The sequence below is a fragment of the Artemia sp. Qi Xiang Cuo genome, chromosome 20, assembly GCF_049724085.1.
Source record: "Artemia sp. Qi Xiang Cuo chromosome 20, ASM4972408v1, whole genome shotgun sequence".
Lineage (NCBI taxonomy): Eukaryota > Metazoa > Arthropoda > Branchiopoda > Anostraca > Artemiidae > Artemia > Artemia sp. Qi Xiang Cuo.
Genome location: NC_142813.1, coordinates 38491542 through 38509274, shown reverse-complemented (window position 1 = coordinate 38509274; position 17733 = coordinate 38491542). Strand labels below are relative to the sequence as shown.

At 36.7% G+C, this 17733-nt stretch overlaps 1 protein-coding gene across 1 annotated transcript in view; it reads left to right on the top strand.

Moving 5' to 3' along the window:
- The window catches only part of LOC148940171 (gamma-aminobutyric acid receptor subunit beta-like), a 189640-nt gene that overhangs the window by 42038 nt on the left and 129869 nt on the right, over positions 1-17733 (top strand). Inside the window, exon 2 of the mRNA XM_089106090.1 lies at positions 5788-5931. Coding sequence (XP_088962216.1) covers positions 5803-5931 — 129 coding nt within the window. The 5' untranslated portion in view covers positions 5788-5802. The remainder of the gene's footprint in view (positions 1-5787; positions 5932-17733) is intronic.

Sequence of the window (17733 nt, the reverse complement as noted above, 5' to 3'; positions counted from 1 at the left end):
ATATAATAACTCGTTCCCTATATACGTACTTAGGAAATGAAACTTTGGATGTCAAAATTGTTTTTCCATTTTTTTTTGTCTCTAAAAATAACTTCTTTGTATTTGAATTTAGTAGGCCTACTGCCATCCAAAAATCTGAAACGCTTTTTTTGGGCTTTTTTTGCTCGCCTGTAAAAAAAATATTTTCTAACAGAACACATTACGAATTAGCCCTTAGAGATTTCCTTTCTAGAAATGATTTTCGCACGACAATATTATTGTTGTTTTGCGGGACGAAATGCCATATATCATCGTTTTTCTTTGGTATGATCTCCTCTTTTATTACTTTAAGAAGGCACAAGATCTTTGTACTTTCATCTAAATGAGCTATTTTTTGGTAATCTACAACGAGTGGTTTGATATGGTCGTTTTGGTAAATAAAACCTTCGTTGTAGGAAAAACAGGAAATTTCGTATTTTTGCTGCCATTCTCTTGCGTTTCGAATTTCGCTGTAAAATGTTCGTCAAATGGCCAAATTTTACTAAAATTTATATAAAATTTGCAATTTTGCCCAATTTTTATTAATATAAATAGAAGGTGCTGTAGATGAATTTGTTTTTCCACTCCTAATATCACTTGGGTTTGTTAAAATCTAATTTTGAAATTCGCATAAAAAAAAACCCGATAATGCCCCTGAAAAAGGGCATCTGTTAAAAAAAAAAAAATCAGAATTTATTGGAATATCAGAAAAGAAGCTTTTTCCGAGGAATTCTTGGAACAAAAAAATTTATAAGGGACACCTCTCATAACCTCCTCCTCTATGCAAGTAAGCATAAGCACGGAATCTTGTTTGTTACTCTTTAAATCCTTCTGCAAAAAGGGAAAATCTGTCATACTGCAAAACCATAGTGCACGCTTGTCTAGAAATTATTTAAAAAAAAACTTTCCGAAAGAGAAGTTTTCAAAGAAAAGTAAAGACCATTTTAATCTTAAGATCAGCAGATACATATACCTGTTAAAATTCAAACTCAAAACGACGAGAAATTACTATTAAAGAATAAATGAAACCCAAAAGGAATAGAAATTAAATAAATAACCAGAGCAAAAAACATACAACAAGTAATAATATAAATGAATAAATAGATCTTAAAGCGAATAAGTTTTAAATTGAATATGCAAATCAAGCTTAAAACGAAAAAAAAATATTTTGCTGTTAAATTATAAATAAAACTCAAAACGAACAGAAATTAAATAAGCAATCAATACAAACAAACATACAATAGATTTTAATGTAAATGAATAAATAAATCTTAAAACGAGTGAAACTTAAATTGAATATGCAAATCAAGCTTCAAATGAACAAAAATACTACAAACAAGAGTTTGAGTATTGCCTCCTTCTCTCACTGTAAAAGCCTAAAACCTACTGCGTCATTGGCGCTTTACTGAAAACGAATTTTATTAAAAATATTTTTTTTTGTATTTAATATTGAAATAAACATTAAAATTACTTTAAAATTTTAAACTGATGAGATTTTAGCAATTAATATCATTATACATCAAATATTCAGTTTAATTTATTAGTTCCTTCTAAAATTGTTCCCTTCCTTAACTGTAAAAGCCGTAAACCTGCTGCGTCATTGGCGCTTCACTTAAAACGAATTATATTACAAATATTTTTTTTCCAGTTCTTATAGCATTGAAAATGAAAATAAAATTTCAGTGAAATACAATCTTGAACTAATGGATCTTTCAACAATTATTATCATTATATATCAATTATTCAATTTGATTTTGTTTATACTTTCCAAGACTGTTCAAGACATATAGTTTTCAGTAAAGTGCCAATGACGCAGTAGGTTTTAGACTTTTACAGTGAGAGAAGGAGGCGATACCCAAACTCTTGTTTGTAATGATTTCTGTTCGTTTCAAGCTTGATTTGCATATTCAATTTAAGTTTAGATAGCCATTTTGTTCAACGCATCACAAAGGTATGGAAATTGTGTCCTTGAGGATAACAAATCCCCCCAGCCCTCAGGGCAAGGGTTGTAAGTTATGCCCTTGGGATATATAAGACTTCTATAGAAAGCGTGGTCATATAAACGTCAGAGGGGGCATTGGATTGGTAATCAGACGCTCTAGTGCTCTTTTTAGGAGTCAAAGTGATCGGAGTACCCCCCCCCCCCCCTCCCCACACAAACACACACCCACGCGTCGTATTGTCCTGAAATACATTTAATAGAAATTTTGAGATAGCCCTTCTACTCAAAATAGTCTAAATATCATATAACGTGAAACAAACCTCATATAACATGAAACTAACCCCGGAGATAAGGGGGAAGGGTTGTAAGTTATGCCCAGGGGGCATTTAAGATTTTTATGGAAGGGATGGTTGTTTAACTTTAGAAGAGGCTCAGTCTCTCTCCCTGAAACAGACTATGTCAATATAAAACGAACAGAAATTAAATAAAAAAAAAAAATTTTTCCACAAAATAAGTTTTTCAAAATGAAATAAGAACTCCATTAAACACAAAAATGAACAAAAATAGAACCGAATAATCTACCAAGCATACAATTACCATAAATCAGTATCAATAAATAAATGAAACCAAAAACAAATAGAAATTAAAACAAATAACTATCTCAAAATTGATTTGCGGTGTTTGGGGAAATTATGGGCATGGGGAGGGGGGCATTTGCCCTCTGATCACTTTTGACTAATAAAAAAACACTAGTCCAAATTTCTATTAGATGTATTTCGATACAATACGACATGTGTGTGTGTGTGTGTGTGTGTGGGGGGGGGTTAGCTACCCTTCGGTCACTTTGACCCTTAAAAAGAGCACTATAGTGCCTCATTACCAGTCGAATGAGCTCCCTCCGAAGTTTACATGACCACGCTTTCTATAAAAACCTTACATGTCCCAAGGGCATAACTTACAAGCCTTGCGTTGAGGGCTGGGGGGATTTTTATCCTCGAGAACACAATTTCCAGACCTTTCTGATGCGTTGAACAAAATGACTATCTCAAAATTTTGATTGGATGTGTTTGGGGAAAGGGTGGGCGTGAGAGACGGGTTAGTTGCCCTCCAATTATTTTCGACTTTTAAAAACGGAACAAGCCCTTTCAATTTCCATTCATATGAGTCCTTTTTGAAGTTTCTACGACAACGCTTTCGATAAAAACCTTATATGCCACCAGGGCATAACTTTTAACCCTTAACCTGAGGAATGTGGGGGGGGGGGCTTGTCATTCTAAAAGATCTAATTTCTAAAACTTTCAACTACGTTGAAAAAACTGGCTATCTTAAAATCTTGATCGGATGTGTTTGGGGAAATTGTGTGCGTAAGAGGGGGGTTAGTTGCTGTCCAATCATTTTCGACTGTTAAAAAGAGTCCTAGCCCTTTCAATTTCCAAATGAATAAGCCCTTTTTAAAGTTTCTAGGACAACGATTTCTATAAAAACTTTAATAGGGGGTATGTCATCCTCAAAGACCTAATTTCCAGAACTTTTAATTACGTTGGACAAAATGGCTATCTCATAGTTTTGATTGGATGTTTTTGGGGAAATGTTGGATGTGAGAGGGGAGATTGTTCCCCTCCAATCGCTTTCGACTATTAAAAAGGGCACTAGCCCTTTGAATCTTGAATCGAATGAGACATTTTTGGAGTTTCTACGTCAACGCTTTCAATAAAAACCTTATAGGCCCCCAGGGCATAACCTACAACCCTTGCCCTGAGGGCTGTGGGGCAAGCGTCTTTTCAAAGACATAATTTCCAGATCTTTCAACTACGTTGAACAAATGGCTATCTCAAAATTTTGATTGAATGTGTTTGGGGAAATGGTGGACGTGGAAGGGGTGTAAGTTGCCTTCGAATTACTGTCGACTATTAAAAAGGGCACAAGCTCTTTCAATTTCCAATCAAATGAGTCCTTTTTGAAGTTTTTACGAGAACTCCTTCGATACGAACTGCCCTGGTCTAAAGTAACAAAAACACAATTAATAATACATTGTGCCAACATCCTTCTTTACTTAGGCAGCGCTTTTGCGCCGCCTATGATAGTATATATAGTACCAGCAATCAGCATGCTGCACACTTGTGTGTATTTGATTCTCTAACTAGGCATTAGCATAATCATCACGTTATTCTCTGTTTCTTAAGTCAGGAGGGTCTGAGAAAAGTGGGTATACCACCACGGGTAATAATGGGTAAGCTGGCTATCATTAAAACTGGCTATACTTTAAAATATAAGCAAAAGGTATGCGTAAAAGAAATCAAACTCTATACTGGCCCCCAAAACCCTAAAAGGGGCCAAGATGGGATAGAGACAAATTCCCTTAAAAAATAACCAAATCTTAAGATAAAGAAAAAATATGTCTTTTCTGATAAATCCTGAAGATCCCGAACTACCTGTGTAGAGAAATACCTAGTCGTATCTATACGATTTTTTCATCTATACAAATCCAAGCAGCCTACAGAGGTCGACGCTAACAAATTCAAAGGTTTAGCCTTGCAGCTGTTGCATAGTCTTGGCAGATGCCAAGCTGTCAGAATTGTTTGCGATTGTCGTTGTCACATATCTTCTACCCCATATTTCATTGTTTTCATTTTTGTTTTTTGACTCAAAGTGGTTCTCCCTGTCGTGTATCTTCTAACCGTATATTTCTTTGTTTTGCACTTTCGCGGCAGATTTATATAAATTTGATTCTCTAATTGCGCAGTAGCATATTCATAACATTAGTCCTTAGTTTTAATTCATGAGGTGTCACTTTTATTTTTTTTGTTGTGATTGTTGTTGTCGCTTGTCTTCTAACTGAATATTTTTTTGTTCTTCAATTTCGTTTTTGACTTGTCACGATTCTCGCTGTTGCAAATCTTCTGACTGTATATTATTTTGTTCTTCACTTTTGTTTTCGATTCGTTCTGATCCTCGTTATCGCATGTCTTGTAACCGCATATTTCTCTTTTCTTGACGTTCTTTTTTGACTGGTTGTCATTCTCGCTGTCCCATACCTTCTAACCGCATATTCCTTTGTTTTTCACATTCATTTTTGATTTGTTCTGCTCTTCGTTGTTGCATGTCTTGTAAACCCCATATTTGTTTGTTCTTCACTTCTGTTTCCAAGTCCTTGCAATTATCGATGCCAATTATCTTCTAACCGCAAATTTCATTGTTCTTTAGTTTCGTTTTTGACACTTTGTGATTCTCGCTGTCGATAGAGTCTAGCTGCATGTTCATTTGTCCTCCACTTTCATTTTGATTTGTCCTGGTCCTCGATGTCACATGTCTTGTAACCGTATATTTCTTTTTTCTCCACTTTCGTTTTGACTCGTTTTCGTTGTAGTTGTCGTTGTCGCAAGTATTCTAACCGCATATTTCTTTGTTTTTCATTTTCGTTTGTCATTGCTTCAGACATTTTTTCTATGCCTTTTACCTTAGACGCTTGGATTGGTCTTGTGCCAGAATTTTTTTTAATTCAATTGCAGTTTCTAATTTGACACCTCATGACTTAAAACTAAAGAATACGATCTTTATGCTAATACGTAATTATAAAATCAGATATATGCAAGCTTGCCACGGGCCAAGTTCCGGGGCACGGGGCACATATGTTATATGTATACACATGATATATATATATATATATATATATATATATATATATATATATATATATATATATATATATATATATATATATATATATATATATATATATATATATATATATATATATATATATATATATATATATATATATATATATATATATATATATATATATATATGCAACAACTATTTTTCAGATTTATATCAAGCCGATGGAGACTCTAAAAAGGCTACTATACTTTTTGCAGCAATGGAATATAGACCCTTTAGTTTCACCGTTGTGCATCTTCATTATCTTTTCTGCCCTCACTAACATCTCGTCTGGTAACCAGAGAGTTTCAGAATTAAATTAATTTGTTACTTACAGGTAAAGAACTACTTTATTTTTATTTATTACAACAAAAGCTTCATTTAAATAATTTTCCTAAAATAGGCAAAGTTCAGTTAGTCTAATATAATTTTCTAATATAATTTTCCTTGTCTAATATAATTTTCCTACGCTCCTTATCAAATAATACTTTCGATTTTGAACAGCGTTGTCAAATTTAAGAAGATATAATTAAAATGATGTTGTTGTTTCATTATTTTAATAGGACAATATTTAGTTGAAGAATTAAGTGAAAGGGCGTATCTAATATGTTAATAATTTTAAGTTAAGGCAAAAAAAAATGGTCTGAGATTTTCACGTGAACTTTTTTCTTCTAAATACTAGGGCATATTGAAGTGTGGTTTTAATTCTAAAAGTAAAGATCGCCATCAAGTAGTGTCAATCTAAAACTGAAATTTTGGGAGGGTACCTACCTTCCTAGAAGCTATGATGTTGATAGATTCCATGATGGGAATTTGAAAGAAACTTTTCAGGAACAGTCGAATACCAAATTAGAGTGTCAAATTTGACAATGTAGAAAATAGATGGAACAGTTTCAGGAAAATAGTTGGTGAAGTAGTTGATGGTGTCTAAGGGAAGAAAGTTAGAAACGCAGCCAGGATTGTTAGTGAAAATATTTCATGTTTAACAGAGAGAAGGAAGGGCTTGTACAAGAATTATTTGAATGGTAGATCATGTGAAAATATGAAAGATGCGAAGAAAATAGAGAAAGTATTAAAATATGAGTTAAGGAGGTGTTCAGTGGAGGCCACGGATAAAATTGTTGAAGATCTGGATGATTCAGCTACACGGAATAATGGTAAAATGTTGTACTGGCATGTTAACAAATTCAGAGCAAATAGTCAATCTGGACTTGTCTGAATTAAAGATACGAACAGGGCAATAATTAGTGACAAGGAAAGAGTTAAAAAGTGACGGGCAGAACATTTTGAGAAAGTGCTAAAGCGTGATGAAGTTATAGGAGAAGATATTGAAAAGAGCGAAAAAGTTTATGACATTTTGGATGGGGAGAACGATTTATTTTGTAAGGAAGAATTAGTGAGAGTACTAAAAGGATGAAAATAAATAATAAAACCACAAGTGCTGATAGGGTGGTAAATGAGTTTTTCAAGTATTGTGGTTATGAAGTTAGATATAAATTACTGAACATTATGAGTATGATTTTTGAAAAAGAGAAAGTACCTAGCGATTTTAGAAAAACTCCAGTTGAACCCCTCTATATAGGACTGTGGGGAATTAAGTATTCCTCAAAGACATAGATATTGTATTTTTCGACCATGCTGAACAAAATGGCTATCTCAAAAGTTTGATCGGGTGACTTCGGGAAAAAAATGAGCATGGGAGGGGGCCTAGTCACCCTCCATATTTTGGTCACTTAAAAAGGGCACTAAAACTTTTAATTTCCGTTCAATTGAGCCCTCTCGCGATATTCTAGGGCCACTGGGTCAATACGATCACCTCTGGAAAAACAAAAACAACAACAAATAAATGCGCATCCGTGATCTTTCTTCTGACAAAAAAATACAAAATTCCACATTTTTTCATGAAGGAGCTTGAAGCTTCAGTAGTAACCTAAGTGCTGATTTCAGGGGATATTGTATAAAGCTAGCAAACAGGTTATATTAGGAAATAGATATTCAGGCACGAGATTGAGTAATGCAACCAGACTGGTTTCTGAGGCAACACCTATTTTTTGGGTCAATCAGAGATGTTTCTATCTATGTAAAAATATAGTTTTGAGTAGAAAGGGGTCAGGAGGTCGTGACAGCACACCATACATGGGCATAGAGTCCTTAGAGAGGACCCTTTAACTCGTGACATGACCACGTGGTTTATGGGTTTCTCAGTGAGACTGAAAAAACTTAATTTTTCTCATTTAAAAAACTGGAATTTTCTCACATTTGTGGTTGTTTATTGGACGATTATGAGTTTCGGTCAATTTATTTATTGTTTTTATCGGATGTCAAAAGTAATTTATGTCTGTTTTATGGTTTTGTCAGTGAGAATGGACATACAGTATTTTTCTCACTTTGATGGATGTTTTCTGGATAATTGAATCTAACGGGGACAGAGTAAATGACCTCTTCTTTCAAGATCTTGTTTTGTTGTTGTTTTGGCCAAGTGCACGCTCGGGACGAATGTTATGATCCTTCTCAGCCAATCAGCGACTCAGTTAACTATCCATTATCATACAAAAACATTTTTGTTCAAAAATTGTTTGACTCGTTACATAGAAATTCATCCTTTAGATTGTGTATATGCAACGGGAATACACTGTGATTAAATTAAAAGAAATTACTTTGACATAGTTGAAAGAACAAGAACGGATATTGTTGATGAGCTTTAAGTATTGGGAACCTCAATTTACCATGTAAGTTCTGTTTTAGTACATTTTCATTTTTTATTTCGAAAATAAAATTATTTTCCTTGGTCACCCGCCAGCATGTCTAAGTCCCCCCTCCCACACACTACAAAACCTCACTCTGCTTTACTTCTACTCACGGAAAAACAAGCATTCTGTTATTTTTAGTAAATATACCTAACCCCTCCCCCATAGATTTAAAACGATAATTATCGAAGTTGAAACAGTTGTCTTTTCAATAAATTTTGGCTTTTCTGTACTGTGATTTAAAATGTCAACTGACTTCTGTCACTTCTTAAGGCATTATGCCGCTCTATTTTGACATAATGCTCTGCGCGAGGTTATAATGAGTTTGTCCCCCTTTTCCTGTATGTTTACAATAGCAGCCAAGTCAAAGGAACTGTTTCTCCGTCAAATTAAAACACTTTCAGACAATTGCAATAATTAAGCGCAGGCCTATGCAATCTCTATTTGGAGAAGTGAAACGAATTATTTTCAAATTAAGGTCTAACAATATACTTAGGACATTATATAAAAGGGGGAGGGAGGGGGCAATGCCTCGCTTCTAACAGCTTCGTTGTAAGGGCATTATGTAAAAGGGGGAGGGAGGGGGCAATGCCTAAATTCTATCGCCATCATTGTAAAATGAAAACAAACTGTTTCTTCGCATGAAAAGTAAGGGGGGGATTCATTGTGGAGACATTTACACCATTTGAAAAAAAAACTACTGTTATAATTTATGCAATGTGTATCTATGCATGTTTTTAATTTTTTTCAAGCTTTCTTTCCATAAAGTTTCTCTTATGTTCCCAGGAAGGGGGGGGGGGGGGGGTAAAAACTATGGTTTCTAACTTTGATATGCAAGGCTAGAAAGAAAAGTCTTTCTAGAAAGAAAACTAATGTGTAAATATATTCGTTGCGTCTCTAGGCATGTTTTTAATTTTTTTCAAGCTTCGTTGTAAGGACATTATGTAAAAGGGAGAGGGAGGGGGCAATGCCTCAATTCTATCGCCATCATTGTAAAATGAAAACAAACTGTTTCTTCGCATGAACAGTAAGGGAGGGGATTTGTCGTGTATAAATTTACACCATTTGACATGAAAAGTAATGTGTAAATATAAACGATGCGTCTCTATGCATGTTTTTAATTTTTTTCAAGCTTTCTTTCGATAAAGTTTCTTTTATATTCCCAGGAGGGGGCGTGAAAACTATGGTTTTTAACTTTTATATGCAAGGCTAGAAAGAAAAGTCTTTAGGAGTTGCACGAAGCTTATATTATGCGTAAATTGAATAGCATTTTAACCTATGTTTACAAAATTTAGGCCTATAGGCCACTGGGTTAACGATCTTTTTTTTTATTTAGTTTAAAGTCTATAGACTGGAATATTTAATTTTTTTCAAAATGGTAAAAATAAAAGCATTGATGTCTATCCTATGGCTATAGACCGCTGATTGTCATGATTTATTTTTTCACATGTTGTCTAATAAAAACGTTTGATTTCTAAGCCTAATATATTTCTCTAAAAATTTTTACTTTTTGCTTTGCTGAAAAAGGTTGGAGGAGGGGGCTTTTTTGAGATAAATGCTTTTCTAGACAAAATTATGTCGGACAATAAATTCTGTAGAAGGGGGTAATAATTTTTCTTCTGTAAAAAAAGGGGGAAATTATTTTCCATACTAAATTTTTTCTTCTTTTAAGGAAAATGGTGACGAATATGTTTCACCTCCTACTGAAAGATCTAGGGTCCAAGGAAAAACCCCTATGAAAGCAACAGGTATTCAATATAGTTGTTGGACGAAACCCCCCAGCTCCAAGCTGCCCGCCCAAGATCCATCTGTGTAGGCAACAACGCAGCCGGGCAGAAAATTAAAGAGCGAGTGGGCGGCTGCTTTTTATGGACCTTTAATACCTGTCTCGTTTACACAAGAGCGTGATGCTACCGCACCGTCCATCCTCCAACACGCGCTACGCGGGCCATCTGGTACTCAAGTGCAGCCAGGATTTGCAAATGTGAGCATTTTTACCGTTAGTTATAGAAATATATATCTATTTCTTCCAATGTTTTTTTTAGTTTTTTCTTTTCCCCTATTTTTCAACACTGTGTAAAACTGTTTGTCGGAGATATTTTAAAAAATATTGTTTTCTCTATAGTCCTACACCCCATTGTTTTAATTTTCTTTGCTCCCCCCTCTATCGGAGATATCTAAATATAATGTTGTTTTTTTTTTCAAAGAAACCACTCTTTTTCTAATCTTTCCATTTTTCTCTGTTCCCCCCATTCTAGGCATCTTCACTATTTTCCTTATAATAATAATAATCTTTATAATAATATTTTTAGCTAATTTTCTAGTTTACTGCTATCTCACCTTTTGAAACTCAAAATGCAATTTTTCCCTGAAGAAAATTTGTTTTAATTTTTGGCATAAGGCTCCGAACATGCATATAAATAGATCTGTTTCACCCCTTTTCCTGTTTTGTTCTATCATTAGCAGTTAGTTTTGTTCTATCATTAGAGGTTAGTGGTTAGGCCAAGTCTAGGCTTTCAGTGCTTCTTACGTAATTCTGTGTTTGTTTAAAAATAGTAAAATTGTCTGCAAAATGAGCAACCGATATTTAGAACATTGGAATTCTATGTAAGAGCAAAAAAAGTGATACCCCCCAAAAGTAATAATTTTTATTTATGACAGTGCTGAAAAGGGGGGAGGGGGGTTGTTTTTTTCTCGATCAAATTAAAATAGTTCCATGCAGTCAAATGCAATAATTAAGCGCAGGCCTATGCAATCTTTTTTTGGAGAACCGGTGAAACGAGTTATTTTCAAATTAAGGTCTAAAAATATATTTAGGACATTGCTGAAAGAGGGAGGGAGGGGGATATGCCTCAATTCTATCACCACCAAAGTAAAAAAAACTGTTTCTTCACGCGTTGGTGAACGGGTATGGGAACCGAGAATTCGCTAAGAAAAAGATAGCTTTTTGCGCCGTGGCGGCCGGGAAGCGCCGGTGGGCCCGAGAAGCGCTGCTCCCGTGCCGCGGGAAGCACCGCGGGAAGCACCGCGATGGCCGGCTCGGAGAGGGAGCATTAAATATTGGAAATTGAGGGGGGGGGGGAGTTGTTTGAACAAAATCAAACAGTTGTCCTTCTATGTAATGTGTTTTAGATTGTAAATATCTTATATTAAGTTGGAAATTGGAACTTTCAGAATATCGATAGAGAGGGAACAGTGAATTAACCAAATGCTACTATGTGCATACTGCTACTACTACTACTAAGCGCGTTTTAAATAATACGTAAATAATAATCCAAATTTTAGACAGTAGGGGTGATTTGAACACTTTGAAAATAAGCTATTTTTCATTTATAGGTTGGACCATTGGTCCCATACTCGTCGTCATCATCATCATCATCCTCATCAGTTGGAGAAGGAGAGGACGTACCTATGGGGCTCTCCAACAATTCACCATGGAGCGGCTCTGTACTGGAAATTCCAGATAATATTGATGATTTTTTAAATGATTTTCTTTTAATTGTAGATTATAGCACAGTTGAGCAGGGGGACTTGAGTCAAAACACCTTACAGCTTTTGGACGATTTTACAAATGAATTAACTGGGAACCATCCTCCTCTAGCCCCGATAACCTAACGAATCCACTTCAAACAACTGAAGTGGCGCATTCGCATACCCCAAATATTGAACAATGTGGAGGGGGAGGGGGTGTTCATAATATACAAGAGGGGGGGGGGTAATGTCCAATTTACAACATTTCCAGACTTTCAGCTGTCAAATTCGATATTAAATGCAATATCTGTCTACACTGCAACATTTGGGTATCCGATTAAGTTACTTACGGGGGGAAATTTTGTGTTTGACCCCGTAGAAATTGTGCATGACTATGTAGATAGAATTCGTGCAATGCTGGAGAACCAAATTCACTTGTGGGGAGGGGGGAGGGATTTAATGAAGGGGTCAATTGTTTGAAAGGTATTCTATTTAAATGAGGGGAAAAGCGAGGTTTACCACAATTATATACACTCTGAGATGCATTTTATCTATCATAATTTATAAAAATTTGTGTTTTTTTTGCGAGTGGATAGGTAATATTATTGCACATCTCGAGAACTTTAACGAAAATGGGATCGGCTCTGTAGTTCTTTATGTTGAAAATTTAAGTGTTAATATTTATAAATTTAAGAAAGATTTTATTTTAAGAGGGGGTGGGGAAAGGGCAGTAGTTTTGAAATATAATCCAGATTTAGAAGGTTGTAAAGGTGTCCAGCGGATTTGTTTTGAAACAGCTGAAAAATATTTCAAGTACGCTTTCCTCATATCATCATTCGAGCCTTTAGCACGTGACGCTACCAAGACGAATTTAGACGATTGGGCTGTACATGGGAAGGAAGGGTCCAATTTCCCCATTGTAGATTTCACTTGTTTAGAGGGAAACTACCCAGTAACACAAAGATCTATTGATATTTTTGAAAGGGCTAATGCCCATTTAAATATCGGCATTACTGTGTTTCAGTATGAAACTGAATTTGAAGATGGGGTTCGTTCTAAAAAGAAGGGGGTGGTTTTCCCAGTAAGGGGCCCGTGAATTGATTTGGTCAAACACTGGGTTTGGTTGTTGTATATACCACCATCTAGTGACTTTGTCAATTAAATTGGCCATTTTAATCCGATCACAGACATCAGTAGAGTTCTGGGGGAGGGTAAGAATAAGGGGTACGTTTCTACTGTCCGACATGCCTCTCTAGATTTTGGAATGAATTAAAGTTGCAAAATCACATGAGGCATTGTAGTCGGCATGGCTACCAGACAGTGGAAATGGTTTCAGGGGATAGGGCCATTTTACGCTTTAAAAATTTCCAAAACACCCTCCTCCAGTGCAACAAAATATCTTTGGACTGTGAAGCTAAGCTGGTGGAGGTGAACGATCCTCGATTTCCAAACCGAATCAAAGAACACCAAGCTATTGCAGTGTCCTATGCCCATGCGCAAAGAGACAAATCTAACACCATGCGGTTGTTAGAAATAGTAGAAACATTGGATGAGGAGGACGAGTTCATGATCAAGGCACTGACTAAACTAATTGGCACAGCTAATGGCGCTATTTCTCGTTTGAGAAATACCCATTATCCAATGGTGTTGTCTGCAGAGGATCGTCTCGCGATTAAAAATCAAAAAAATATGTTGGGTTGGTAAGGGGGAATTGGCAGCGGGGTATAAAGGGACTAACGGGAAAAGAGGGGCGGGGAGGGGGAAAGTCAGAGATCATAATCACTTGTGACAGGAAATTTCATCTGGAGGTAGTAATCTTAGAAGGGTAGCGCATCAATCGTGTAACTTAAATGTTAGCCAACAGTTTTTTATTCCAGTTTTTATCCACTACTCAAATTACGACTTATAATTTATTTTACCTGAACTGGCAGGTATGCCCAGGGAGGGCGGGGGAATAGATAGTCCATGGGTAAACAGGTCATTTACCTATAATATTATTCCCAAATCGGCCGAGAAGTTGTTGCTTCTCGAGCTGAAATGGCAGGCAGTGGATAATGGGCATACGTGTTGGAATAAAATAAGGTTTTTAGATTCTTTTAGTTTTTTTCCCAAGGCATTGAGTCAATTGATTCAAGTGCAGAAAAACGACAATTTTGATAGCTTTCCCTTGCTTAAACAGCACTTTCCAGACAGTGAAATGTATGACCTATTGACCTGCAAAGGTGTATACGCATACGACTATTACTGTTCTGGCGCTCGCTTAAGCGAGGTGAAACTACCTCCAATTGAAACTTTTTACAATTCACTGACCAGTAGTGAATGCACAGCCGAGGACTATGAGTTTGCCAAGAAGGTGTGGGCTAAGGGGAATTGTAAAAATGGGTGGGATTATTGTAGACTGTACTTGGTCAGTGACGTTTTAACTCTGTTGGATATAGTCTGCAAGAACACAGACCTAATCTATTCAGAGTTCGGGCTAGATATAGGCTACTATTTTTCCACACCACATTTGGTGATGGATTTAATTTAAAAAATTAGTAGGGAGGAAATAGGCCTAATCACCGACGTAGATCAGCACCTTTTTGTAGAGCGTTCAATGAGGGGAGGGTATGTTTTTCATGGGGACCGCGTCTTGTCAACCGATCCGAGCGGACAAAACAACAGCACCGGTGCAAAGTCAAATGCAGTGTTCTTGACATGAACTCATTGTACCCCTCGGCAATGTCTCCCTACTCTTTGCCGTGTGGGAACTATCAATGGCTTGAGAATCCTTGTGAGTTCCTGACATTACCATCGTCGAGGACAATGGGCAACAAGGATGGTTCTTTGAAATTGACGGGAACATTCCACTGGCGCTTCACAATTCAGTCAGAGATTTTGTTTTTCTCTGTATCAAATGACCCGTGACCAGGGACTCATTGAGCCCCTACAATCAATCATTCGTCGACGATATGGGCATGCAATGGACCCCTTCTAAGCAAAAACTGATTCCGGATTTGGACCCTAAGGAGAATGTCGTTGTTCACCATGTGCTTTTGCACTGGATGGTGAACAATGGTTTCAAAATCACCAAAATACATAGGGTCCTGCAGTTCAATCAGTGACCATATTTGAAAATGTTTATCGACACTTTTGTCGATAAACGCTCTAGGGCAAACTCCAGAGTAGAGAAGGAAATGTACAAACTCATTCTAAATTCAGCATTTGGCAAAATGTGTGAAAGCGTACGTAATAGATCTCGCTGCGACGTCGTGACTGACCCTCTAGAGTGTGCACGAATTATTGCCGATCCCAATTTTACATCGTTCACGATAATAGAGACTGGCATGGTTCTTCTACACAGGCGAAAGCGAAATGTGGTACTGAAAAAGAATATAGCAGGCGGCTGTTCAGTACTGGAAATTTCCAAAAAGCTCATGTTGTCGTTTTTGCACAATTTGTGCAAGTTGCAATGGCCACGGGCGGGGGAGGTTCAGGTTTATGGTGGGGATAAAGATCCTCTACGGTTAAAGGTAAATTGGACCGAAGATTTATTGGGTGATTTAGAAAAGGGGGAACACATCAGCTCGCGGATGGATTTCACCAACTGGAATCCATCCCTCTACCCCGAATTTGTGAATCGGCAAGCCCCCAACCCACTATTAATGTTAATATTAGAGATGGCGAGCGATTTAAAATCCATGGGGGTGTTCCCGGGCTCTAATGTTTATTGCGTTAAAACTCAGTAGGGATAGAAAGCAGGCGTGTAAAGGGGTACGTAAACACTTTGTAAAGAGTAATTTCAAGATGAGTGTGTACAAAGACTGTGAAGAAAGTAGCCTATTGTTGAGAGCTCAAGTGCTTGCAATTCGCTCTCTAAGTATAGAAATTATACTGTGAGAGGGGGAAAAAATGCAATGTCGTGTATATCCGACAAAGTCTATGTGCTCGAGAATGGTGTGAGTGTCCTGCCTCATGGCCACTACCGTATTTCAGACCGAGTTGAATGCATAGTCTATCGCAATCAACTTGGCCTGGATAAATTAACCTAACTAATCTAACCCAAGCACTAACCACCCAACCCGTTCATAAATTGAATGCTCCAACCCTTTCATAAATTAACCTCATCTAACCCAATCTAACCATCATGACCCAACCTAACCTGCAGCAGTGACGACAACTATTGTACTTGTTCGCCCCTGCGGTTCCCGGGGGGGGGGTGAGGGGTCCCGCCCGCGGCCGCCCAGGAGGGGGGGGGGTCCCGCCCGCAGCCGGTCTTCGGCCCCGCGGCCCTGGGGGAGGGGGAGAGGGGGACCCCACTTTTAAATTCATAATGTTCAACTGTGCTAGTTCATGTTCCAAGTGTTTTTTTTCTGTTGTTTTTAAGTGTTGTTGTTGTTGTACAGAAAAGTGTGCTAATCTACATAAAGAGTTCATGTTGATGGACAAAAAAAAGTTTTTAAATAAAATAAGTGTTGTGAAGATAGTGCTATTGTTGATGGACAAAAGTGTTTTTATTTATTATGTTGTACATAAAGTGTCATTTTTGTCGTTATCAGGTTCATGTTGAACAAATATGCGTTTTCATGTTGCCGAAATAAATGCTGCCGTGAAATATTGTCAGGTTATTGTTGAACATAAATTATTATTTTTATCGTTGTCAGGTTCATGTTGAACAAATATTTGTTTTCATGTTGCCGAAATAAATGCTGCCATGAAATACTGTTTTTTTTGTTGTTCTTGTTAACGTACAAGATAGATCTATGGGAAAATTATTACTACTGCTACTACTTATTAATTGGACACGTATGATTTACAGTTAGTTGTAGTCCAACTGTTGTCAACAGCAGCAGCAGCAACAGCATGTATCAATTTAAAACACCCTTCAGATCGTTTCTGTGTGGTCCCTCAATGTCGGGCAAAACAACACTTTTAGCTAAAATAATTCAAAATTGTCAGAAAATGTTTTTGGAAAAGCCGAAAAAAATTTACTATTGCTATAGTATTTGGCAGGAGTCCCATGATCAAATAAAAGCTATTGCCATAACCAGACCAATACAATTCATACGAGGGCTTGATATTTTCAATAGTATTGACCTAAACTCGGGGTTGATTTCTACCTGGTGGCTAACTTCATTGAAGTGTTATCGCTTGTAATGTTGAAAGGATTCACCGCATAGTCTCATTATGAGCACATTTGCATAGCACTGGTTCTGTATAGTCTATATATCAGAGAAATCATAAGTGAATCTTTGCATTGAATTGCACCATCTATATTATCTATCGAGTTGTTCGTGATTCTAGCTCGCTAATAACTTCCAATAAACAGATATTCCCCGGCACCCGTAAATTTCGACTGTCAGCGTAACCTCAGGCGACTAGCAAGCCCTACAGTTACATTTTGCTGGATCTTAATCAGAGCACGCCCGAGGATCTACGTGTAGTCACCGACATTTTCAACAATGAAATTACAGAATATCTTCCGGTAAACAGTAGAAAAGGCTATTAGTTGGCGTTATGACACTGAAGAAACTACACGAACAACGGCATTTATTTTCCGTTTTAAGCACTTCAAAACCCTTGCTTAGGAAGGCCATACTCAAACATTGTGTTGACAATGATTTCGTTAATGTCATATCTGAACTTTGTTTAAGTTTAACTGAAGCCAATGTTGAACTGCCAGAAGCTGTTAGGCAACAGATAAAGCAATATCGTTCCAATCTAAATGCCTTGGCTTGCAAAATAAAAATGAAAATTTTTAAAAAAAAATGTCTACTTCAGACAGGTAGTAGCTTTGTCACACTTTTACTACCAATAATTGCAGACCTTGTAAAAAGTTTTCTCTAGATGGCTAAACCAGATAAATTGAAACCATTTTAACTTGTACTCTCTCCCGTCGAACATTTTTAAGACAAT